At 41.1% G+C, this 27,365-nt stretch overlaps 1 protein-coding gene across 2 annotated transcripts in view; it reads right to left on the reverse strand.

Moving 5' to 3' along the window:
* The window catches only part of acsl6 (acyl-CoA synthetase long chain family member 6), a 30,737-nt gene extending 10,820 nt beyond the window's left edge, over positions 1–19,917 (reverse strand). The window contains exons 1-10 of one of the 2 annotated variants that reach the window (XM_044042360.1): positions 19,768–19,917; positions 6,888–7,108; positions 6,293–6,407; positions 5,763–5,827; positions 4,814–4,915; positions 4,589–4,688; positions 3,692–3,870; positions 3,231–3,263; positions 3,075–3,126; positions 80–153 (exon numbers count right to left, since the gene is read on the reverse strand). In XM_044042360.1, the coding sequence (XP_043898295.1) occupies positions 80–153; positions 3,075–3,126; positions 3,231–3,263; positions 3,692–3,870; positions 4,589–4,688; positions 4,814–4,915; positions 5,763–5,827; positions 6,293–6,407; positions 6,888–7,108; positions 19,768–19,813 (987 nt within the window). In that variant the 5' untranslated portion in view covers positions 19,814–19,917. Of the gene's footprint in view, positions 1–79; positions 154–3,074; positions 3,127–3,230; positions 3,264–3,691; positions 3,871–4,588; positions 4,689–4,813; positions 4,916–5,762; positions 5,828–6,292; positions 6,408–6,887; positions 7,109–18,670; positions 18,897–19,767 lie in introns of those variants that run through there. The other variant, XM_044042361.1, reaches the window with a different exon arrangement.
* Positions 19,918–27,365: the final 7,448 nt, after the last annotated feature.

Here is a 27,365-nt window from a genome sequence, read left to right on the forward strand (position 1 = left end):
GTTTAAATGAAAAGGAGAAGCTACACAGGAATAAAAAAATTTAAATGAAATAAAAAACTGTGCAAAGGTTCCCTCTTACATCTGTGACCTTGAGGAAGCCTGAGAAATCGGCTACCACGTTCCCATGGGTGAGCATGACTCCCTTTGGATTTCCTGTGTGGGCAGACAGAGAAGACACCAAATTAGAGAAGTGAAATTGCCCTTAAAACAACCTACACTCAAGGTTGGCTGACAAAGGGGAATCTGACCTTTAGAGACACGCTAAAAACCTGCTGAACTTACAATTAAGTTTAACCTGACACACAGGTACAGCTGGCATTCATTCGGTCCGTTTTTATAACGTTTGTGGCTCTTCCAAATGTGGTTATTTGGTTCATTTCCTCTAAAGTTATCACACCCTAAATCCTTATTTCTATAATTCATGTTACACTTAGTTAATCCTATAAGGCAGGGGTGTCAAACTCATTTCAGTTCCAGGGCCACATGAGGCAAAATTTGATCTAAAATAATAGCATAATAACATATAGAGACATTTTAGATTTCTTTCTTACAAAACAAACTATCAACAAACCTCAAATTTCTTGAGAAAAATAAGTTTACACATGTGCATTACAACTACAAAGGCACACAATATTTACTCAGAGGTATCTCAAACTGATGAATATAGCATTTTATAGAAATTCTAATTTAAAAAAATCATCATGCGGGCCAGATTGGACCCTCTGGTGGGCCGGTTCTGGCCCACGGGCCGTACATTTGTCACCCCTGCTATAAGGTATTGAAAGTGGGGATTTCTTAAACAAAAAAAATCTATTAAAAGTGACCAAAAAGAAGCAGAATAACACGACTCTGTTACTGTATGTCACTTGATTTCTGAAGCAAAGCCTGTTACGTAAAGAGTGAGTGACGCCGTCATCTGACCCTTTTTTTAGATTTGAGTAAATCCTCACACAAAAAAACAAAAACACACACACACACACAGAGAGCTGAGTGTGAGGAAATGTGACCATTGTGTGTTTGCGGGGGCAGCGGCTGCAGCAGGTCTCACTCAGTGACAGCAGGGGGCGGCGTTTGCAGGAACCGCAGTGGAGCATGGAGCAACAGCAGCAGCAATTGGTGCTGACTGAAAACTGACACCAGTGTCCTCACATGACCTGCTTTTGGTTTCCGTGTTTGCTGGTCGCTGTCGGAGTGAGACAACTTACTGCACATTGATAAATGTGCCGCTACCAAACCTGTCAGAACGAGCCGCAGTTTAACGGAGAGGATGAGCTCAATTCTCTTATCACTCAACTTCCTGTCTGTTCTTAGAATGATGACATTTCCAGGAATTATGACTCTGGGAATGAGCTAAAATGTGCACAGACTGAAGCATTTCTGTTGCACACATGCTGTCATAAAGAAATGCTGTCGTTTATAATTGTTTTATTGTGTTTTTATGGATTTTTCATGTCACTGTGCCGCACCATGTTGTTTTTGCAGGTGCTTTATTATGAATAATATTTCACCTTGTTTATCTTATGTATCACACACAGTGGACTCTGAACACCATTAACCACAGTGACGTCGTCACAGACTCGACCTGGCACTGCTGTCCTTCAGTGAGTCATCCAAGGCTCAATATCATTGAAATCAAACAACAAACACATCAAAATAAGCGACTAAGTCTGCGCGCTAAATAAAGCGACCGTCATAAATCATCCTGCGCTGCAAAAAGGCAAATAATGACACTCATTTCACTCAACAGTTAATGTCTAGAAGAACTGCATCAGACGTATTGTCCACAGTGTCAGCTAATAAAAGTTCAAATATTTAATCAAATTGACTTTTGCCTTTGATGTGAATGGAATATTGTGACCCGCCCTCATGTCTGACGTCTCGTAAATGAGCGTATTTGTAGGTGCAGCAGCTTACACTTGACACATAACAAGAGCTCCAGTGAGCTGATATCACCATGCAGCACCGTTCACGTTCATAAGTGGCAGCATTTATAAATACGGAAATCTGTGACGGTCAGAATCATCCTTAAAAAAGGGGGACAGGCTCATTTTTAAAGATACAGAGGATGGCAGAGGTGGATTCACTGATATAAAGCACACATTCAAAGCTCAGGAGACAGAATGATGATAACCCACAGGCAACAGATTCAACTTGTGATTAAGAGTGATTATGATTTATATGAGGTACTAAATCACAATGGGCCTCACGGTTGGTGCAGCGGTGAGCGCTCTTGCCTTTGCAGCAAGAAGAACAAGCTCGGGCCTCTCTGCGTGGAGTTTGCATGTTCTCCCCCGTGTGTGTGGGTTTTCACTCCACAAACATGCTTAATGGGGATGAGGGAAATTGGAAATTGGAGGATAAAGTGGTAGGAAATGGATGGATGGACTAAATCACAATGGTAAAGTTGGCATCCAGATTTGCTTCTTTTCCTGACAGCATTTAAGCGCGGGAAACTTCAGGGGAAACCTGGGTAACGTGTGCAAAAGTGCATGCTGTGCGTTTTAGGATTGATTTGAAGATTTTATTATTAACATATAAATCATTGCACGGGCAATCACTGCAGTATCTCATAGACCTTTTAAAACCCCTTCATTTATCTAAGCAGCTGTTTCTTGGCTGTCCCAAGGTCTAGACTATAAATCTTAGGGGGGACAGAGCCTTTGCAGTTGCACCTCCAAAGCTCTGGAACGCTCTGCCGCCACATGTTCGGCTGTCCCCCACTCTGCCAGTTTTTAAATTAAACCTCAAAACGCACTTTTATTCCTTGGCTTTTGCCTCGGCATGAGAGTTGCTTATTTTAATCCATCTATTTTTTCATGTTCTGTTGGTTTTAAGTTGGTCTTAGTGTTGTCTTATGTTGTTGTATGTCTAACTGTACAGTATAAAAAGCCTTACTGTATTGAGACACAAAATAAAACCCTTTATAGTCTTTGTCAAAGGTCGGGGCACCAATGTTGTACGGGAACCAACTTCAGTGCTCCGCACTCTATTTATTTTTACATTTCTCAGTAGCAGCCACAAATAAAACAGAAACATATTTTTGTTGTAGTATACACAGTGTACGCAGTAAATACCTGTGGTTCCACTGGTGAAACATACAATGGACAGGTCGTCTGGTGCCGGCGGCTGTGGAGAAGAGATGTGAGAAACGAGATAATGAGCTTCTTTATCGTTTCCTAAATGTTGTGCTGCATTTACAGAGCTTTGACGTCCCGAGAATGAGCACTTACTATAGGTTTTCTGTAGTGTTCTCTGCCCAGAGCCTGTGAGAAAGTTACAACAATAAACATGAGTGACATTTAAATCACACCAGTGAGTTTTCTGTGTTTTCAGTGGAGAATAAACATGCTCAGAGTCTCATCATCCAGAAAAACGCAGAAAAAAAATAACAAAAACAACATCAGTGCCTGCGTTTGTGGACAATTTCAGCAGCAGCAGCAGAAGCAGCAGCATTTGCAATAAGTCAGCTGAATTCTCACAAACTGGGCGTCTGTCATGTGATCGTCATCACAGAAAAATGACAGTAATGTTCAAGTGACTCAGCACAGCAGTCTCCAGCTCTCCATCTCCACACAAGGAGTTTATTATGTCGTCTTTATTGTCATATGTACGGTTAAAAAAAACAACAACAAGGCACAGATGACGCTTCATTCTGGACATTGTTTACATCGTTATTAAAGTTTTCTCCCACCTCCACTTCGTGTAAGGCCTGCACGTGGACGCTGCAGCCCCTGCCGTGCTCCAGCAGCGCCGAGTCAAAGGCGTCCATGAGGATGATCCGCCGCAGGCCCGGCGTCTCCTTCCTCTCCACGTTGTCTATTAGCACCTGCGCCTTCTCGGCTTTGTCGCAGATGACCGTGGAGATGTCGGCTGCAACGACACAAGCACACAAGAGCACACGCCCCCTTGTGTGATTATTGGCAAAAAAATGAGAAAGAAAAAAGAAAGAAAAACGAGACAAAAACAGTTCATTTGAGTTCAAATCAAATTTGACTACATTTCAGGGCATTCTGCTAGTATAAGCACTGTTCATTTTCATTTTTTGTATCATTGAATGCACAGTGTGTAAAGAAAAGGGCACTGTGGAGAAGCATGGAATCATGGGAGTTGTTGATCCATCAGTGACAAATACACACAATAAAATCTGAAAAATAAAAGAAAACATCTATATTTACTCCTCCTTTTTGGTGCCCAATTTGTGCTTCACAGGAGAGAAACTGTTCTTAAAGTTTAAAGAAATGAATTTAAATATGCTTTTTGTTTTGATTCTACATTCATTCCATGATTTTATATCAAGAAATATCTCTTTATAAGCTTCAGGTTTATTTTTTTTGCGATTAATTACAGAACATGTGTTCATTTTCTTGAATCGATTTGCGACCCTAGACATTTTAATGCAAACATTTTCCATATTATATCTTTAAATAAGGTTCTAGTCGGCAGGTTATAAATCCGTCGTGTATTAATGATGATGATCTTGTGATTTCTCAGTGTCACAAAGTCATTTTTGCTGCAGCATTCGTGGTTTATTCTTCAGGTGAGGATTATTTCAGTGTGTGTGTGTGTGTGTGTGTGTGTGTGTTCTTACCAGTATTGATGATGAACCGTATGGCGTCTGGGCCCAGAGTGTCATAAAGGGGAACCACCACCATGGAGTAGGTGTAGCAAGCGAGTTCTGAGATGATCCACTATAATCACACACAGGTTTAGAGGGTTTAGGAGTTTGTAAATCATTTCAAAAACATCGTTTAATTCACCTTTTATTTCAATTTTTTTTATATATATATATATACTTTTAACGAACGAGAGTCACCTCTGGCCTGTTTTGTGCAAAAACTCCAATGAACTGGCTGTCGTTGGGCTGGCAGCCTTGGTGCAGCAGACCGGAGCCCAGATGCTCAGCCCGGGCCGTCACCTACAAATCACACACACACACACACTTTAATTCTCCCTGAATGAGTCAATAAACAGGTCCAGACACTTCATGTTTTTCCAGGGAAAAAGCAACTAACACTTCCACCCACTGTGCCATGTAAAATGGAAAAAAAACAACACGTTACGTCAGATAAATGTCGAAATCCGTCCTCATACTTTGCTTCAGGCCAACAGATTTTTTTTTTTTACACATCCTCATTCACATAAAACTAAAATTCCCCACCAACCACTTCAATACATGTCAGTTTATCTCTATTGTTCAGAAATTCCCTGGAACCTAAAACCTGATGTGTAGTGACTGCTCCAGGAGCTGCCAACAGACTTTTACCACTGCACACTCACACGCCCACAACAGTATTCCAAACACATGTGACACATGCGAGTTATGTTGGATGTGATTCATGCCGGCAGACTCTGTTAAATAAACTCCTTTGCATACCGGTTAGGTTAGATTGTTTCATTCGGGCCCCGAGCTCCACTTATTTTCCCCAAAACTTGGTGGGATGATGTCACAGACCAAGCTGAACAAAAAAGTCGACTGTAACCAAGACCTCAACTCAATAGGCAGTTGGCAATTTTGGAATCTTGGCGTCCTTTTTTTGCAATTTGTACCCTACGTAAATGAGCTATAAGTATTAGGGTTTAGATTCACAACTTTAGTTTCCATCCTAGGAAGCACATGGTCAGCTTTGTCTGTGATACTCTGTCACTCCTCCTCCTCCTCCTCCTCCTCTTCTACACTTAAGTCTTTTCTTTTCCACGTGAACTGCACCTGTCGTCAGTACAAGACAGAGATAAGAAGAAGAAGTCCTCTGAGTGGCACTGACCTCTTTGTAGGAGATCCATTTGTAAGGCTGGTTCGGGAGTCGGGAGCCTAAACACGGTCCGTCGCCTGTTGAGAGGTGTGCGACAGGCTTTTAGTGTCAAAGACAGGAAACAGAGCAGGGTCACAGGAACTGGATGTAACCTTAGAGCCTTGTTGGTGTAAAAACCAGCAGGAAAATACAAAGATTTTAATGCCAGACTCATGGTTTTTAGCGTCTAAACATCATTAAAATAAGGTTTAAATCCATATCGGCCTTTTGTTTGTGTTTATACACAGTATTTCTTCACTGAACTGTAAAGGAATAATAGACAAAGTCTCTTAAAGGATTGTATTTTATCTACATTTGGCTGACATGTTCATATAATGTTATTCAAGGATATCTAATCATTCAGTCAAGGTTTTTATTTATTTACATTTACATTACATTACATTACATTATTACATGTCATTTAGCAGACGCTTTTATCCAAAGCGATTTACAATCAAAACAGTAATAATCATCATCTTTACTCTTTTTCTATTTTTACCCACCAGATATGTGGAGGCCTCTCTGGAAAACTTCGTACATGGTCCTGGCGTCGTCGTGGTAATGAGTCAGCAGCTTGGACCGGTCGCCCATCATGGACCTGCGACCTCCGTCTTCATGCTGATGCACAGACAAAATAAAGAGACAGAGAGAGAACGTAATGATGTAGTAAACACCTGATTCTGATTGTGATTCTTCTCCACCACAAAGAAGAAGGTGTTCCATTGTTACCACAGCACCTTGGTAGTGTGTGTGTGACAGGAACAATAACATTCCTACTTCTAAAAAGAAATAATAATCCACCTATTTTGTGCACTACAAATATTATACAGTAGTTTTTACTCCACTGGAACCACAGGTGCGAGTCTACACTTGGCAGACGGCAGCGTCACTGCTTTCAAAAGACGTTGCCAACAACAACAGAGCCACAACACGAGTGTCGTAACAAGTCGTCGTAAATGTGAAAAAACGTCACGTGCTGGGCTGATAAAAGCTCTTGTGTTTTGCTGTCAGGTTTTTAACGGGATCAAAGTGTGTTTTCAAACTGATTTTTACACTTATCTAAATTCAGTGCACCAGTGGTTGCTCCCCCCATCTTACCGGCACCTCCTCAGACTGGTGCAGGAGGCTGCAGGGTGGCGTGATGGGGCGGGGCCTGGTGGCCAGCCAGTAAGCCAGCACGGCGGTCAGCGCGCCGATGCCCACCAGCGTCGAGGTCGGCAACGAGTGGAAGAACCGGCCGATGTCGTCCATCTCTGGTATCCTCAGGCCGCTCATCATCTCCTGGGCCTGCATCTTCTCCATCAGGGTGGAACTCAGCTCTGTGGGGACAACGGACAGTTGTTGATTTCTGGATTTCTGACCAAACTTTTGTGTGCAGAGTTACAATAGAATCTGAGCCAATGATTAAATCAACACCTCATTATTTTCTCGATTCATCGAGTCATCGTTTGGTCCAAAAAGTGTCGATTGAGTGTTTGTCAAACCTGGAAATTATGTCTTGTTTTTGTCCACAAACCAAACTGATTCACTTTTAATGATTTCTTTGTTATATTGGAGCAAAGAAATGGAGAAAATAGTCACATTTAAGAAGCTAAAACAATCAGAAAACTTGCATTAATGATGAAAAAGGCTTCAAACTGTCAAAATAGTTCAGGGGGAATGATTAAGTACATGACCTAAACATTTGTCTGAAATGGCACAAGAATTGTGTCCCATTGTAAATTTAGGAAATTTTGCAAGTAAAAGCCACATATGTCTATAGTTGGTGGTTTTCCAGTTCCCCAAAACAAAAAGATAGAAAGAAAAAGGCTCCTGACACTGATCTGCAGCAGTAAGGATTAAACTGACCAACGTGAATGATGGAAAAAGAAACTGTGAAACATCTGCTTTCACTTCCACACCCGGTAAAACCGTCCAGTTTGTTCTTCTTTATCTTTTTATCCCATCGCACTAAAACTCAAGAAACCACTCGTGCTACTGCAGAACCTCAAACTCTCGCCAAGTTTATTTTGGTACTTTAGGTGACAAACTCACCTAAAGAGTCCGATTTAAGTGAAATAAAGGAGCTTGTTTCCAGTCAGTGCATCTTGAATATCGTGTTATGTGGCACAGTGTTGAAAACATCTTGTTTATTAGTCACAGCTCAGATGAAACAAGCTTTTTTGACACGTCATAATGTTTTTCAGCTGCCGTGTTATTTGTAAAAGACGAATCGAATCATCTTGTTTCAAAAACTAGACTTAACTAGAATTGAGACAACAAATCTGCTTTAATGAAAGGAACGCTAACTTCAAGACATTGTGTCACAATTATAGAAATAAAAAATGAGTTAAATACACTTGAAACAAACAGGATGACACACAAAGATGCTACTTCTGAGGGGAAAATACTATTTTTGAGCGTCACAAGCTTATAATGAGACACAAAACATCACCATACCAGTAAAACTACAGCTAAAAATGAGTTTTCCCAGCTTATTTCAAGACCGCCCTTATCTTGTAAGGCTTAAATATAACGTCTTATTTCAAGAAATCTTACCAAGAGAATTTTCACCTGTTTCATTGGCAGATTTTTTTTTTGTTGCATGTTTTTGGAGTGGCCTTTTTTTTTAAGTGTGGTGCAAAGCACAGCAACCCATCACAAACCTGTACACATGTGCACTCATGTGCTCCACAACCACGTGTTTCACAGCGACATCAATGTCAGACAGCAGCGAGCGAGCGCGAGCTTTCTTCACCTCATGACAGCTAACATTTGAGGCCAAAGGAAGTGGCGGGGAGCGCTCGCCGCCACTTCCTCATACTTGTTACACACACATTTCTCACGCTTGGTGCCTCACACACTTTGTATCAGCCTTGTGTGTGTGTGAGATAAAACACCTTAAATACAGTAGATCCTTTATTTCTTCAAAAAGGTTGAGGGGGAGGAGGGCAGAGATCTTTGCCTCAATGACAATCGACGAGAAAGCAGACGAATGCTCCTTAAAGTCAGGATATGCCCCCCAAACACACACACACACACACAGATGAGGGGGAGTGAGGGAGACTGAAGGGTTTCCTTCACTCCTTAAGGAAATGAGTCAGACACAGCTCCGAATCACACACACACACACAGGAGTTTTTTTAGTTTTTTTTTTTATTAAGATTCACAAGAGTGCCTGTCCCCAAAATAAGATGTGAAAATAGGAAGTCAGTGTTTCTACAGCCTCGGATGTGTGTGTGTGTGTGTGTGTGTGTGTTTTTTCTAAAAAAAAAAAAAAAAAAAAAAAAAGACTCCCTCCAAGACCCTCCTGCTTCCTCCATATCCCACAGCCAGGGGGAACAGTGTCACAACAGTGACCCACACAAGGCAGCAGGAGGGTGAAGAAAAACGGTGACAATAAACAAACAATACATATTTTTGGTAACACAGGTCCACATATTCACCATAAACTACCCTTATTAGTGATTATTAACCTTATTCTACCTCTATTACGACATGAACTAAGATTCTTCCTGCTATTAACTCCTAATTATCATTTATTGACTGTAAAATGTAAAAGTACTGTCTATAATGTACATTCTACATTCTAATTTAACCAATTTTCGTTAATAGTTTTAGTGTTAATATCTTTATATGTTGTACATTTTTTTGGTAATGCATGTTTATTATTTATTATCTTTATCTTTACTGTCTTTGCTGCTGTAACAATGTAAATTTCCCCAGTGCGGGACAAATAAAGGACTATCTTATCTTATCTTATCTTATCTTAAATGAATGTATTGTTGTAATAGAGGTAGAATAAGGTTTTATTAATTACTAATAAAGAGCTAGTATGCTACTTCTGTGCATGTTAGTAGGCGCCTAGTTCATGGTGAATATGTGGACCTTAATATAATGATTTTTGATAGATTTTTTTGTTTATTTACTAAAAATGTCATTGTTCTTCCCGTACTTCATCTTGGACCGGTCACCCATCATGGACCTGTACTTCCCGCTCTGGTGTCAAGGGTTTTTTTTTGCCTTTCAAACCGACAGTTGTTTGTTGTATATAGTATTTTAAATGTACGGACAATTCTTTTTTTGTCTAATTTGATCACATTTCATCAGACAATAAATATTTTTGCCCGCTCAATGTGACTGCTACTGTAAATATAAGGAAATAATGAATAATGTCTGAATAATGCCGATGACATTTTTTAGTAAATGAAAAAAAGAATGATTTCAATTCATAGTTTTAATCATAAAATAAAAAGTTATTCTTAAACTCTTGGAGGGAATCTTGATGGACTTTTTTTAGTTGAGATTTCAGGATTCACATTTGTGAATCTGTAAATCATGAATTCAACGATGTGTTTTGTCACATCGTCATTAATCAGAACCAGAATTGGGTAAAAACAGAGATGATATCAGCACAGAACAAAAAGAGATCACTTCCTGTACAATTTTGGTAAATGTAATGTCACAAAAAAAAAATTGCTCTCTCTCCCACTGATCACATGTTCTTACTCGAAGTGGAGTTTCACACACACATACACACACACACACACAGTCATTGTTGACCTGCTGAACCGACACGCGATGACACATCGTAACACGATGACTGACACTATCCTCTCGTTCTGTGACAAACCACTATCTGTGGCGTCGTGTTTTATTTTCACTACATTGATCCTCTTTTTTTTGGTGTTGTCCCCGCTTTTCTGAACTAACTGGCAATCTCGATGGGGAATTAGAGCCACTCAAGTGCCGGGAACTGACGATGAATAATAACAACTACTTAGTGCGCACAGTGGTGGGCTGTCAGGGCCAGCAGGGCCTTCTCTGCTGTCAAAAAAGTATTTATTTTTAATTATTATTATTATTATTTTTAATAATCAAATTAATTTGTTTTCAGTATGTTATGATTATATTTCCAGAAAGAATATGCTTATTTTTTGTGAAACTGAGCTGGATTTTCCTGGATGTCATTAAACGCATCATAGCTCCGTGGACCTGCTCTCGTAGTATTGCTGGCCTTTCGTTGAAGCTGCCATTTCCTATCTGGTTATAACTTTGACTGACGTGTGTCGTCAGCCAATCAGAATGTGATATCATAGTGACAGAACGCCCCAGGCCCAGCGATGTGTCTGGCGCCAGCCCCTGCTGTTGTCATCAACGACGTTTGAACCTTTGGCGGGTTTTGAAGTAAGCTATGATCACTGCATTAACACCACCGATCCATCATGTTTCTGATCTCTGAAGACCTACACCGAAGAGGTACATCATTTACGGTATTTCGAGTGTTAATGATAAATTTATAACATTTTTTAGAAGTGGTGAGGACAAAACTGTGGATCATAAATAGTGCCGGGGACGTGTTCCCCGCGTAGCTGACGCCTATGCTTATGTGGAAGCTTGTTTTTGTGTCATATAGTGGCTTGTGAAATTGCGTTTGCTGAGTGACTTAACGGAAGGTGTGGTGCTAATGATGCAGTAGCCTATAGATGTGCAGTGGTGTGTTTGGTGATGTTTTTGGAACATCACCAAACTGCCTGTTAGCATTTATTATTATCATCAAAGCTCATTCCAGGATCAATTGCGCTGACGTCGTTCAGTCAGACTCATCCACAGCAGCCTGTTCAAATGGTGGAACCATAACCGACTTCACAGTGGGCCCAAGCTGTGGTTCCACCAGAAACACTGAGAGCGACACTTTTCTCTGTCCCTCAAAGATTCATTCTTACAGGCTTCTGATGGGTTGGATAGCATCGATAGTTCTTTTGTCTTCTGTTAAAGGCACTGTGAGATGTTTGTGGCTCGTATATGACCTAATGTTTGTCTTATTACAAGGAGAAACAAATGCTAGTATTGTGCACCGTTTTGATATCATGCACTTTCAGGTGGTTTATTTTTGATTTAACCCTTAGTGCTCACGTGGCATGGATCTCGTCTTCTTATGTGCTGTTGAGTCAAAGTAATGATTCATTATTTTATATCGCATTTTTGATATAAAGTGATATAGTCTCGATATAAAGTAGCAATAATCTGTTTTGTTTTTTGGATAATAAAAACGAGCCAAGCGAACTTCGAAACCTTGACATTTTGAGTACTTTTATCAGATTGCCGAGGTTGTGCTGATATAAGACACTCATGCTACACTGCACATTCTTATAACGTCTGTATAAACTGTACCTTTTAACATAAGGGTTAATTAGAGTAAATATCCTTAAATCCATATCTTTTTGTTTTAACTCCAACGTTAACCATAACTAGTCATTTACGCCATGATGTGACTGTGTAAACAGATCACCACTGATCAGATCTGTGCAATACACACACATGCAGACACCACCACAGCTTCTATAATGTCCTTTTCCATTATTAAAACCCTGGTTTGTCTTTCAAGTCCAGCGGCTAATTCAAAAAAGAGTCATTTTAAAATAAGACTTCACAGGTGTTGAATCCTCCAGTGGGTTATAAGTGATTTGAAAGAGAGAAAAGGGAGAAACTTTGCTTGACCACTTCTAAATATAGACCGACGACGCCGTAACCTACTGACACCGCTGCAGATCCGGGTGTGTGTGTGAGAGAGAGAGAGAGAGAGAGAGAGAGAGAGAGTGCAGCTGGTTACATACAAATAAAAGAGAATAGGTAGCGCCTGAGGCGGCCGCAGTGGTAGTAACAGCATTTCCACTACAACTGCCACAGGGCTAAATATAGATATTAGTTGTATTAAATCATGTTTTGTTTGTTTTGCATGATCATTTTGGATTGAACAGTATTCTGTTAAGTATTAAACTCTATGGAGTGTCATACTCTATTTGGTCATATTATTTAAAATTCTTCTAATAAATCATTAACATTATCTTATCATTATTTTTTTATTATAGCGCCGGTCAAGTGATGTACAGTGTTTCCAGTTCCTTTAGGGAACTGTTTTTACTATCGTGAGAATGCACACAGACACGCCCCCTTGCAATGCATGCAAATACTGCAAATTCAAGGATGCAAAACCCATTTCATTTTGCAAACATTCAAATTTTATCTCGCCCAGGTGAGACTGCACGGACAAAGAAATCGTCTCCACGTCTACTGATTCACACACAGACACCAGCGAGAGTCACCTGTTTGTGAAGGAATTGGCTCATGCGTGGTAGTCGTAGACATGTTTGCACAGCAAACATCTCTCCTCCTGAACAGTCCTGAAATAGCCCCGACAGCAGCAGGCGGCGGTTTCGCAGCGCGCAAAGACACCTAATTGGCCTCCAGGAGAGATGCAAAACAATCCAACTGCCTGCCATTGTTTTGTCACTACTTTTGTTCTGCGTTACCCCTTTTTCTTTAATTTCATTATTCAAAACATAAAACACAAACGGTTGATTGAGTGGAAGGAAGGGAATGCTTTGTTGAACACGTTTCACTTTAAAAAACGAATAATGGCAGAACAGAATCTTTAGACTAAATAGGATTTTCTACTGTCAGATTCATCATGAATTGAAGTCTAGTAGAAGGATTGGCCCTTTATTTGTCCTGCAGTGGGCGGAAATTTACATTGTCACAGCAGCAAAGACAAATAAAGATACAGGTAAGAAATAATAAACGTGCACTAGAAAGAAAGTACACTATAGAAAGATATTAAAACCCTTAGAGCACAGAGTATTTAGGCTGCTGTATCCACTATTTGAATATGTAAAAACTCATTTACGGAGGCTATAATGATGTACAATATGTCTTATACTCCCCCTTTTTTTTCTCAATGTCATGAAATGATTACTTTTTTTCAACTATATAAACAAAATTTACATTAAATTTGGACTGAATTTGTGGAATCTGGCTAATTTGAACTTGTTTCAAGGTATTTTGTTTTTCTTGCTGCACTGGCAGATCATTTTGCTTGAAGCAAGCAATTTCCCATAATAGTGGAGGTATTTTGTTGTTTTTTTTAGAGGCATTTTAATCAACGCAGCAACGTTAGGGCAGAAAAATGTGCCAACATCGGGTGTCGGTTGCAAACGAAAGGCTGATGCCGAGCGATCCAAGACCAGAGTGAAAGTCGGTGCCGTTGTCTGAACGGCGGCGACTGAAAGGACTGCAGAGAGACGCCATGGTAGCTCTGTTTCTACTGGACCAGGAGCTTAGTGATCTTTTGAGAGTATTTGTTGTTTTTTTTGGCATCAAAGTATCTGAAAAAGTTAGCGTCCCCAAAATGTACCGAAGGTTACCGATGCTGCGCCTGCGTCAGTGCTCGCGAATCCAACCGTTTTTCCAGGATCTCCAACTCTGCCTTTAAATGGGGTATGTATAAAATAATAGTGGTAATATAATATAAAGCATGCTGATAATAAAGTGTAGTTGTTTCCTTCCACTTGTGCACTGCTTCTTTTCCTATGTAAGGCCGATACTGCCCTATAGTAACCTAAGTAACCCCCTCCGGAGACAAGTGCCCTGGTTCAGGTCTTAAAGTCCATCCCTGCAGTCGTCTACAAAGACTTGTTGCTTCAGCTGCGACAGAAGAAACAGCAGGGGCGGCTTCATCACCAGCGCCGGTGACCTTGCTCAACAAGTGAACTCAAGGAACTCAAGAGTCTCCACATGTGAAATTTGTGACGAGGACATCGCGCCATAAAAAAAATCATCATTCCAACCTTCCTGCAGCATAATGGGCATGGGGGGGTGAGGGGGGGGTTAGAGTCTCTTAAATGAAGTAAAACACTGTGTCCTTCAACTCACAAATGAACTTTTCTCACTTGTCACTAAGTCTCATACTTAGGCCAAATAATGACGATCATGTACAGAGTAGAAGGCGTTCAAAAAGCTACTGCATGGACCATGAGTTGTCAACTAACTTCCCCAATCATATAATTATCTTCTTACTTGTTTCTCTCTCTGCATTCAAAGAGCTGGAAAAAAACACACACACACACACACACACACACACACACACACACACACCTGTGAAGTCTTATTTTAAAATGACTCTTTTTTGAATCCAGCTGCTTTTTTGTTGCTCACTTCCTGGGATTTTCTCTTACATATCTACAGTGTCGCCCATCTGTCATCTGATTATGATGATTATGATTTCAAATGTAAATGAAGAGACAGGATCCGTCTCATGCCATCATGGAAACGTGAGACGGCAAACGGCTCAATGGGAACGACACAGCGCGAGGACCCCGGGAGAAAATTATGAATGAATGAAAAATGCCACATGTACACATTTTAAAGCTGTATCATCTATTAAAGAATATCCATGTCTGCATCTACATGAACAGCTGAAATCAGCTTTTTTTACAGCTTTGAATATCATGTTAGGTAACATTTAAAAAGTGGAAGTGCTTTGGTAAGACGCGGGTATTTGACAGATTATAGACACACGCAGTAATATTTCCACAAATAAACGCACACATGGGGAGGAAATGCAAGTCAAGTAGTACTGGTCTAAAAATGTACTAAAAAAGTAAAAGTTACTTAGTTACAGGTGAATTGTTCTTAATTAAAGGCAAATCTTTACAAATTAAAGTGCTGACAAAGTCAAATATGTAAACACAATGTATGAGTGAAAATAGGTCAAAGTTCACAAATGCTTGATCTTTCTCACTCACTCAGAGACCTTAATTAATGCCAATTCACCTGTCCTCGTCATTCACATTCACCTGTCCTCGTCATTCACATTCACCTGTCTTCATCATTCACATTCACCTGTCCTCATCATTCATCTGTCTGTCCTCATCATTCACATTCACCTGTCCTCATCATTCACTCACCTGTCCTCATCATTCACTCACCTGTCCTCATCATTCACATTCACTTGTCCTCATCATTCATCACATTCATTATTCACCTGTCCTTCTCATTCACCTGTCCTCATCATTCACATTCACCTGTCCACATCATTCACATTCACCTGTCCTCATCATCCACCTGTCCTCATGTTTCACCTGTCCACATAATTAATTCACCTGTCCTCATCATTCAATGCTAAAGTTTTTTTTTTTTAATTGAATTTTTTTTTTACTCAGTAACGTATGTGATTTAAAACGCAGTGAAGTAAAAGTACTTTCCAACAAAACATAGTTAAGTAAAAGTAAAATAAGTACAAACTCAATGAGTCAATTCCAGTAACGCGAGTAAATGTAATTCATTACTTTCCACCTCTGGCAAGAAGAAATCCCGAGGTAACAAATTTCAACGACATGAGAAAAGTCTCCTTCACACAAGGACGATCCCTTGACGCCTCTTTCCACTGCATGCGCAAATGAAGGTCGGCTGCATTGAAGCACTACTGCACGACTTCCTGTGACCTGAGAGGCTTAAAGTGGAGGAAGTGCAGCCCTTAAGCCCCGCCCCATCAGCCCATCCGTGGGCTGTCACTAATGATTAGAGTCCAGGGGAGATTACAGCCTATTAGCAACAGAGGCAGATGACCAGTGGTAGCCTCACTACTGCTCTCTATTTAAAGACATCCTGCTCGACTTTCTTTAATTCTCTACTCGCCTTTTCTTTTTGGTTTTTTTACACCTTTACTTACTCACATCTGTGTTTCTCTCACTTTAATATTTACTTCAGCATTAACTTCAACATTAACAGCATTTGTTTTGTTTTTTTTAATAGGCATAGAACACAGCACAATGATGTTGATTTGAAAATGATTAATTGCACACATCACCTTCTCCAACACTCAACCTCTACACATCAGACTCCAAAACCTCCAGAGTCCAAACCGTTTTACTTCCTCTTCCTCTCACTGACGGATACACTGCAAAAAACTGAGCTTCAAGAAAGTAAAGTAAGTCTCGTTACCCGAAGAACTGTTCTCAGTTTTTGCCCAAAAAAGAAAAACAATCTTGCAAGTTTTGCACGAGAAAAATGATCTAAATTTTGAAGAAATTCAAAATGTCTCATTTAAAGCTTTAATTACCAGTTTCAAATTAAAACAATTAGCGAAGGAAGATGCTTTTTAAGTTTGTCAGTTTCAAATTTCAGTCATTTTGGTCTTGTTTTTTGCCTGTTTATACAGTCTGAAACTGGCAATGTACAATGTTAATGCAATGCTATGTACAAGCTAGTTCTAAGTATTCCAGCCAAGCAAAAATGTGGGGGAAAAAAAGCGTAATTGTTCAAAAACAAACGTTATCATTCAAACTGAGACACACAACAAGCTACTGCCACTATCAACCACAGAATAGATAAATAAACAAGCACTGCAGGTAAGTTGAGGGTGCATAAAATCAAAAATGCAACACCGAAGAGTAATTAAAGAGAGACATAAAGCGCATCAGATATGTGTAATTGCACCAGGGAGAAGAGAAGAGAAGAGAAGAGAAGAGAAGAGAAGAGAAGAGAAGAGAAGAGAAGAGAAGAGAAGAGAAGAGGGGAGGGGTTCAAGCAGCTGTGGAATAGGTAGCACTTACAAAAGGTGTGGGAGGCAGCAAGGTGTGTGTCTGTTTGTCTGTGTGTGTGTCTGTGTGTGTAGGGGCCTCGGGTGGATATCACATTACCCTGTGCAAAACAGCGATTATCTTCACCATCACCGCTACCATCAGATTAAGCTGAGCCGAGAAGGCGTTCGGGCAAGCACGCTCACTCGTTTGGTCCCGGCTGGCCACCGTATCACACCACCCCTCGCTCAGCTCGACAGACGCTCACCACACCCTCCACTCCCCTCCCCCCTCCCTTTACCACTCTCGCTTACACACACACACACACACACTCTCTCCCTCTCTCTCTCCAGGCTCATCTTCCACTCCCTCACTCCATGACACAGACACGAGACGATTGACGTTGTAACGACACATTTTTGGACAGGAAATAAAAGACTGTTTTTGATATTTTCAGAGGTCACAGAGACGACAGGTTCAACAACAGCAACAGCACCTTTTTTTTAACTGCTTAGGGCATGAATAAAAAAAGACAAATCATAGTGAAAGACGACATTTGTAGCTGTTAAAAGGACAGAGAAAAGCTTGGCATGTTACTCCACAAGGATTTTATCAGAAAGATTGTGTCAAAACATAATGGAAATGAACGTTACTTAGTGAACTCTACTTGGATGTGTGTGAGAGGCTGACAGACCAGGTTTCAGCACTTTAGCCTGTGCTATTATTGCTCCAGCATCCCCACAATATGGAACAGAATGTACTGAATGCTGATGCAGCAGAGAGTCACTCTCAGAGAGAAAGAAAGCTGGCATGCGGCTGATGATGTGAGAGCAGCAGACCCCGGCTGATATCATTGATTACACAGAGAGTGTGTGTACGTACAGTACAGTCACATGTTAGGAGAATGACTCAGAGGCAAATCTGCACCATAACTGCCTATTAAATGACTGTATTATTGGTTTGTGGTTTAATTAAAGGTGCCGGGTGAAGCGACCACAATCTCCACAAAGTGGCCATTTCTGGGGGTTTTCATGTCTGATTTTCCTACACCCAACAAATGTGATTTAAACAGTTTCATGACTGGCTGGCGGCGAGCGGCTCGAGCGCGTAGTTAAATATGCAACACCTGCAACCTTGTAACGGGAAATTTTAATATTAATGAACCAACCAAACCCCCCCCCCGCAGCTGCTTGTGGCTGTTTGTCACTAAGGAACCATGCAGCGCGGCAGCTGCTGTAAAAACCTACACTTAACAGCCACATTATTAAGCACACATGAGAGCATAAGTGGTTATTTGAGTTATTGTTGCGTTCCTTTGATCACGATTCAGAGAGGTCAGTCTCTGACTAAGGTGCTTTAAAGATATTTGCTTCCAGAGAACTGTCACTCGCTGAAAATCCTCACAACACAAACTTGAATTAAATCCACATTCTGATGCTCGGTTTGATCTCCAGCATGAGATTTGGTTGATAAGATACTGGTTGTACCTAACAAAAAAAGGCCGGTAAATGGACACAAATAATGGAACCATGGCCTACTCACAGTTTCAGCCTCCTGCTTCGTCATCTTCCATCTACCATGATTCAGGGGGAAAAAAGTAGATGGGCAATTCAGTTTAATTCCTGAATCCATACGCAGCCTTGGGTGACGATCAGTGTCGATGGCCAGAAAATGGCTCAGTAAAGCGGGGGTGGGGGGTTGGTGGTGGTGAGCATGCTGTTCTGTGCTCTCCACTTTGCCGGTACAGGCCGCAGGATTTCAGCACCCGCTCTCTCCTGGACAGCTCCGTCCAATCAGGCGCAGCGCAGAGAAGCGCGTCATCCTCTCCCTCATCCGCTCCCTCATCCTCCCCTCCTCCATCACTGAGGCATGGCGGAGGACATCACCGCCGACATAGACGCCGAGCCTCACAGCCGGCTTTGTGGCACAGCTCACGAGCAACACTCGGAATAAACGCGTCGACGACGGATAACGACGCAGCGTCTTTGCGTTATGCGGTTGGGTAAAATGATGAAGATGCGCAAATGGGGGTTGTTTGAAATGACGTGTGTCCGGTTACTACGCACAATGTCACACGACCTTAGCACAAGGCCGGTATCAAATGCACACCTTTATGCAACTGTAGGGCTTAAAATGACACAACCTTGTCCCTTAAAAATGGTTGAAATGTTGAATACACTGAACCACAATAAGCTGATTTGGACGCACATGGAATCCAGCTTCTTCTTCACAACCTCATTGGAGAGGAGAGAGCCTCCATGGAGGTTATGTTATGCCACAAAAACCTTAAAAGAGGCGCAGCACAAACTCACGCCTCGTGTCTGAAGATACAATAAAGATGCAAGGATGCTATATTTAACCCACGCAATGATGTGTTAGTGTCGCTTCAAGGCCGAGTTCCCCTTAGATACACGTGTCTGAGGTTAAAGGATGACACCAGCATCATGCACCAGCAGGTGCACCCCCCCCAAAAAAAATGAAACCCTGCCTGAAATATAGCACAAATATCATCTTTGATAAAAGGGGAGGAAACGCCGGTAAAGGCTCGCCCTCGATGCGCCTCAGTCCCCGTGACACAGGTGCGCCGCCTGTCTAGAATTTCGACAAAAAATGAATAAAAAACCACGAAGGGGACTCACCTAAAATTATCCAGAGCGACCCAGAGACCAGAACGAATGCGAGCATGTCTTTTTCATTGAGTCAGCGGTCCCGGCGCAGGAGAGGCTCACAACTGCAGCATCGACTGCACCAAGTCGCCGGCAATCTGCGAGATTAAGAGGGAGGGAGGGAGAGAGCGAGAGAGAGAGGGGGGGGGCGACACTGTATCCGAGACGCGCCACAGATGGAGGAGAGAGCTGAGCGTGTGGTGGGGGAGAGACAGCGTCCAGCCGGGTTTCAAATGTGCAGCCTTCGCCTGAAAAAACACGCACCCCGTGGAGACAGGTCTCACTGAAGCATCCTTCCTCCTCGTGCAGGGCTTTTTCACCTATTTGGCTGCTGCGCCATGTATGACACGCGCCACCCGCTGAAATTAAAGGGTCGTGAGTGTGTGTGTGTGTGTGTGTGTGTGGGGGGGGATTCTATTCAAGGTTACAGAGGATGATGATGATGGAGTGACGTGGACGCTGCACTTTACACAAACACTGTCCTCCTTTAAAAGTGTTTATTATTCATCATCACACATTGACTTCAAAGGCTCACAGAAGCAGCCTCCACGTTCCAGCTTTGACACACAGTAACTTTGCATCACATGTCACGTGACACCCGGAAGACACTCCCAGTGAACTAAAGTAACCTTGAGATGGTCTGATAAAGTGACGGAGGTGATGGGAGGTGCTGCTGCTGCTGCTGCTGCCGCCAGCGTGGACAGGAGGACGAATAAAAGATGGAAATGCAGGTGTTTGTTTTTTGTTTTGGTTTTTTCTTATCACTGCAGCAGAGGAATCTGTGAAGAGTTCACTGCTGTTTTAATAAGAAACAAATGCATTTACTGTAATCTGAGAATCTGTAATCTGAGCATTTACTGTAATCTGAGAAATGCAACACAACACTGCACAACACTTCACAGCAATCTGTGAATGAATCCAAAGAAAATTTTATTGAATAACTGAATATTAAAGCCACTTTGTGGCATCGTTCAAGTGTCATTTCCGGTTTTGAGTGCACTAAAAAGGAGTTTGTTTGCATATTTAAAAGTATTATTGTTACTATTATTTTAAAATGTGATGTTTCCAGAAATGGCCGGCGTATTTATTTCAGTATTTCCGTGCTACTGACTGACCACAAATGGCTAATTTAATCTGTCAGTTACAGCTGTGTCAACTCTTACACTTCCTGTGTGTGTGTGTGTGTGTGCGTGTGTGTGTGTACACTGCAAAGTATAAATGTTTTTCAGTTAATTAAAAACTGAAGCTAAGTATGCAAGACATTAAAACAACATTTAAAGCAGGAATCATCAATTGCAAACTCATTTGGGCCACATTGTGAAACCAAGAAAGGACAAATTTAAAAAGTGCATTAAAAATATATTAAAAGAACTATTAACTAAATCATTTTGGTCATACCTGTCCTTCGTACACCTTAAAGTGTGTAAAAAAAAGAGTGCACAGCATTAGAGCTGAACAATTACACGATTATTAATCGATTTGAAGCTTTTTCCATAATTAGAACAACATTTCTGATTGTTTTAGCTTTTTAAGTGTGAATATTTTCTTCATTTCTTTTCTCCAGATAAACAAAGAAATCATTCCGCTCCATCTTAAAAGATAGACAACAAAAATCCATCGAACAGTGCCTGTGTTCTTAAAATTGTTACTGTGACCTTTCTCTACCTGTTACTTTCTATGTTTGTATTGCAGTTGCTTCCTTCCTGTTTTTATTTAACTATGATGTGTGCTGCTGCCTTTCTTGGCCAGGTCGCCCTTGTGAAAGAGATCTTGATCTCAATGGGTCTTTTATCTGGTTAAATGAAGGAGAAATAAAAAATTAAAATTAAAAACTGCATCATGTTGGTTTGAGGACAAAAACAAGACGTTTTAAAACATCATTATTGCCAGATTTGACCAACACCGAGTTTTTTCACATTTTCTGACATTTTATGGACCAAACGATGCACAAACATCTCACAGTGACTTTAACAGAATACAAAAGAACTATCGATGCTATCAAACCTCATCAGACGACTGTTGGAATGTTTGTAAGAAACTTTGAGGGACAGAGAAAAGTGTCTTCTGGTGGAACCACAGCCTGGGCCACTGTGATGTTGGTCTTTGTCACCAGAGAGGAAAGAGTTTGAGAAGCACCTGCACATAGTTTCCATTTTTTGGCCTGTTTTTGGACATTGAGACAAAAATTCAAACATATGTTGTTTTTTTAAAATATGTTTTATACTGTTCAAATTTAAAAATTAACACACAAAATCTGGTGTTCGTGTACAACTACAGTGTTTTCCTTCATTTTAAATTGTTAAAACAGTTCTTTAACGTGCAGTAAATTGCAATTGATTTAGAAACATTGAGACATTTTCTGACCCTTATAAAGTTAAAATAAGCCAACAAAAAAAAAAAAGACGGACATTTTTAGGCTTAGGTGTTAAAAAGTGTTAAAACAAGTATTGCCACATATATTTGGGATCTTTTGATAAATAGCAGGTTAACGTTCCATATTGTTCATAATAAAGTTGATGTTTAGGATCAGCCCAGAAAAGGAATTGTCAAAGGAATTTGACCAATTATTTGGTCATAAAATGTTGAAATATGTTGATAAGTAAACAAAACTCTTCAGTTTTAATGATTTCTTTGTAATATGGAGCAAAAGAAAACAGACCATATACACATGCATTATAGTTATTTCAAAAATCAGATTATCAAAAAAGCTGACGATTCATTTAGGAATCATTTAACTGATTCATCATCGCAGCCCTAACCGACACTCAGGGTTGACAGTTAGTTACTGAGTTATTTTTAGAAAGAAAAACAGGGTTATTTGCAAACCTTGATGCTTGTGGCTATACCTTACTCTGCCTGTGGACTACAGTGGGTCTACCAGTGTACAAACATGTATATTTTTGAGTTATACCCCACCTTTTGCTCACGCGTAGGGGGTTATGGGTGCCCAAAATGTGTCAGAAGACACATTTGGATGACTGGAAACCAAGTGAAACACATAAGGACGGCACAAAAACCCCAAAACAAGTGGGTAGGGTAAACTAAAGGCAAAGACAGGAAGTAAGACAATTGACAAGACACGTGAGATACTGTCAGTACCATCAGAATAAAACTGATGAAAATGATGGAAATAATGAAACTTCAGAAAGACACAACAAGAGTCCAGAGAATCCCTTCTGAGTCTTTTATCAATCAAACATAAAATGAAAACCAAGAACACGAAAAAGAGAGATATTTTAACGTGTTGAATCGTGCCAGAATAAAATCACCTAAGAGGATGAAATAGTGCTGACAGGTCGTTCAACCCAGTATTATATAAATCTGTGACAAGGCCTGTAGAAGATAAGAAAATAAGACAAAGCATTGTGTGTTTCGATGTGTCCGTACGTCTCTCTGCACCGATTCTTTATTATTCCATAATCTTTAAGAGCTTTTACAGCCCTGAAGAGAAGATATAGACAGCATGATGACACTTTGACCCAGTCATCCTCTACCAGGACGGGTAACTGTCACATCCACACAGACTTACAGGAATATGTTTAAAACAAAACAATAAAAGAAATTCTCCTCACCTCACCTCATCTTACCCCCCCTCCCCAGACCACTTTAGGTACTGCACCGTGATTGCAGGCTCATTCTGACTTGATCCTGTGAAAGCAGATGGTCGAGTGCGAGATTGGATACTGGAGCAGATTGCCTCATGTCAAAGCCTCAAGTTACTGCCTTATCCGTGCAGGTGGCCTAAATAATCATAATTACCACTGTGATGGTGCAGGATCTTTTCACTGTGGGTCTGAGAACTCCTCGGATGCAGTTTAGTAAAGATCTTTTAGACCGGATACTATTGTTGAAGATAGGACGGCAGCATCTCCCTGCAACCTCCAAGATAAGCAGACAAATACACCTATTTTTCTATTTCGTGTAAGTGACATCTAAATGGTGAGAGAGCAGATTTTAATAAATGGATGACTTATCCAGCCAAAACTCCCCCTTTCCTCCCCCCCAAATCATTCCTCTCCATTTTCTGAAGTAGCCTTCAAAATGTGACACACACACAGACACACGTCCGGATGCTTTGTCTCTTTCAAGTCGCTCTAAAAGCCTAACAGCACAATATGGCGGCTTCTGTAAAACAGAGAGCTGGCTTTAAGTAAAAAAAAAAAAACGTTCAAAATCAACATATACCTCGCTGACTGCACATAACTGAGAGGGAATAACAAAATATCCTCAAAAAAACTAACCAGTTAAGCCAACTTCTTCAGCCTTGATGCTGCTTGCAAATTGTGCATCAACTTAAAGTATCCCCCGCACAACACAACAACAAAAAATATGACAATTAACACACGTAAAATAGCACAACATAGCACACAAGAGCCACGCACGGCTACGCTGAGAAACACAGAAGCTGAAAGGCTTCATCCACATCTTCGGGGAATGTCCTAATATACAGTATCTTCTTTTGGGACAGATGATGTCAGTGCGATTAGAACAATCATTTCTGTGTCATGTACCTGGGAAATGTGTGGGTTGGAAATATTATTAACAAGCAGCTAAAAAAAGAACTAGAAAATGGCTGAACGAGGAGTCGCCAATGAACATTGATTGGATAGAAACGGTTCAGAGACATTTACATAAGTGTGAATATTACTGGGAAAAACTGGAGATGTGACTATTATCTGTGCTGCTCTATAAAACCTGTGAATCTCAAAATGTGATGTGTGTCTGTTTTGCTATTTTTTTGTCTTTTCATGTTAAGTAAAACAATAAAAATAAAGTACATATACATATATATATAAAAACTTATTTTCAGTGGCGTGCACATTCATTTGGAAGGACAGGGGTTAAAATTAAAAGGGCACCTACTGTGCACAGGTGGGGTAGTACGTTTAAGGCAAAAATATGACCTGGTGCCAAAGGCTGCCCCAGCCTGGATATTTTGGCTTTAGAGGCAGCCAGCTTTACCGCTCTTGAGGGCACTTTAGCACGCCACTGCTCATTTGACAAGTTAGATATTTGCTTACATGTTTAAAGGCACTTGGATCAACTTATTTTGTTACTTCACTCTGTGTGTCTGTCTGTTTGTGTTTGTGCACTTGACCAGCATTATGGAGTATCTGGAAACACAGTGGAACTCCATGACGGCCTGTACTGTTGTCAGAGACAACTTCTCTCTATGAAGCAGAATTTCTTAACGATCCCAGGGACTTGAACCCTGAACCCTCAGATTAAAAGTCTGATGCTCCACTGGCTACCCCGGCTTCGAAGGGCACTTTCCGTGGACGCAAAATTCAACCTGGTGGACAAATTCTACAGAGGAAAAGTGGTGACAGAAGCCTCATGAATTTCGACATCCATCTAAGGAGTTTTAGACTGGACTGGAGAAACCATCACTCAACAGATGAGGTGGACAAGCAAACACATAACAACAACAACAGTGAAGTCCAACAGCCACACAACAGTAGAGTCTGCCTCTCAGGTGACCCACAGAGGCTTGTTGCGTGACTGGAAACAAACGTGACGCGTACCCACAGAAAAGGTCAGAATCTCAACTAAAAGCTCGTAAAAAAAAAAAAAAAACTTGATCACCAAACACAATTAAAACACCAACCAATCAACGCAGCAGGTGCAGAAAACACCATGCAACAGTGTAAACGTTGATAAATCAGCCACAAGTACACAACTGTAACATTTTCACCACTTTACAACCAATATTTTACTCTGACAGAGCGATGCTTACACTACGGATGGAATCTCACAATCCAACTTCACACAAAGATAATTTACACAGAATGGAATTGGAGTTGCAAAGGTATTTGGGGCATTTTGGAGCAGGGGTGAAGAGGTGAGAGTGTAAAATGGATACAACCATTTATTACTGAAAGGTGACAGACCTTTCAGTAATAAATGGTCCACATCCAAATATCTGTGTTTCTTGTGCCACATTTGACGGATCTTGAGTTTCAAGGGAAACCAATGCTCATCATTACACCACTGTGCACACCTCCCTCCTACACGGTTGCACCTGGTTTGCCTCAGCCACTGTCAATTCCTCACTTGTCTCTCTCTCTTGCGCGCTGCTGTGCGTGAACGTGCCAGACACACACAGCCTCAACTCAAAGCGCGCAAACAAAACAAAACAAAACAAAGCACCAACACGTTGGGAAAGCGCAACGATGTTCCCCTACAAATCCAGCTTTCCGTCTTAAGTCAGCGGAAAATCCCGCAGGCTGAGTACCGGCGAAAACTCCGCAGTGAAACTCCCTGCCACTCCAGGGGCAGTCTTTGCACGAGCCCGCCGGCGTGAGCGCGCAAAGACACTACACGGGAAGCCCCTTATAAGGACAGCAGCAGCGACAGCTACACCACAGATGTGGGGTTTCCCGTATTCCCACGAGGAGGAGAGCGAGCCACATGTTTTACCATGCATTACATAACAGGAGGCTGCAACATGAAGGAATCGTGCCAAATCGTGCCATATTTCACTCACTGCGCGCACATTTTCTGTCTATTTGTGTGCATTCAGTGTGTCCTCTCGTGGGCGTTGGAGGTCAGTTGAGTCAGTGACTTGCATTGTGTTACAACTTGAACCCACCTGTCACACACTGAGCCCACATGGCTGGAGCCCATGCTGTCTGTCGCTCTCCACGCAGACGAACCTCTGCTGCTGCTGCTGCTGCTGCTCCACACTCCTCACACACACACACACACACACACTACTGAGTGACCGACATGTGCGATCCTGCAACACATCGCCCCCCACCGGCGGCTGAATATTACTACATCATTTCTTGTAAATGCCCGACTTCAGAGATGAGTTGCATTTTATACTAAAGGGCTGGTCCCTGCGTGTTTATCAAGCAGCGCGATGTGTGATCAACTTTGCCAGATAACGCGTGACTTGGCTGCTGCCCTCTCTTGTATGAGAATGTGGTTTTGCACCACTACTACTAATAGCACATATGTATATATATACACATATGTGTATGTATGTTTCTTTTTTTATTAAACCAGGAGTGGCAGCTTGGGGATGCAGACAATTGGGGATTGTTTAAGTACAACAAACTCACTCATGCAAAGTATTTATATTTAACTTTATTTATAAAGCACTTTAAAAAACAACAACAACTGAACCTGTGAAAGTTCTGTACACCAGAGATTAATAAAACGAATCAAATATAAACCTAATAGGCCTAAGAACATACAATAAAACAATAAAATGCTGTATAAAGAAGTATAAATACAAACACAAATAAAAAAAGTCTACAAATGGGTTTTAAGATGTGTTTTGTGTGGCTTGCATCGTTGCCTCACAGCATTAAGGTCACCGGTGCGGATCTGTGTGTTGTTGTATGTTCTTCATGTGCACACACCGGTTCTCCGGCTTCCTCCCACAGTCCAAATCTGTGCAGATTCGGATTAAATTAAACAGAGTTTAGATGCAAATGTAAGAGTTTGTCTGTGTGTTGACCCCTGTGATGGACCAGTGATCTTTACAGGAAGTACCACTGGCCTTTCACCCTATCTATGTCAGCTGATAATGAATGAATGAATGAATTAATAATTACACTTAT

The sequence above is a fragment of the Solea senegalensis genome, linkage group LG13 (genome assembly GCF_019176455.1).
Source record: "Solea senegalensis isolate Sse05_10M linkage group LG13, IFAPA_SoseM_1, whole genome shotgun sequence".
NCBI classification, from domain to species: domain Eukaryota; kingdom Metazoa; phylum Chordata; class Actinopteri; order Pleuronectiformes; family Soleidae; genus Solea; species Solea senegalensis.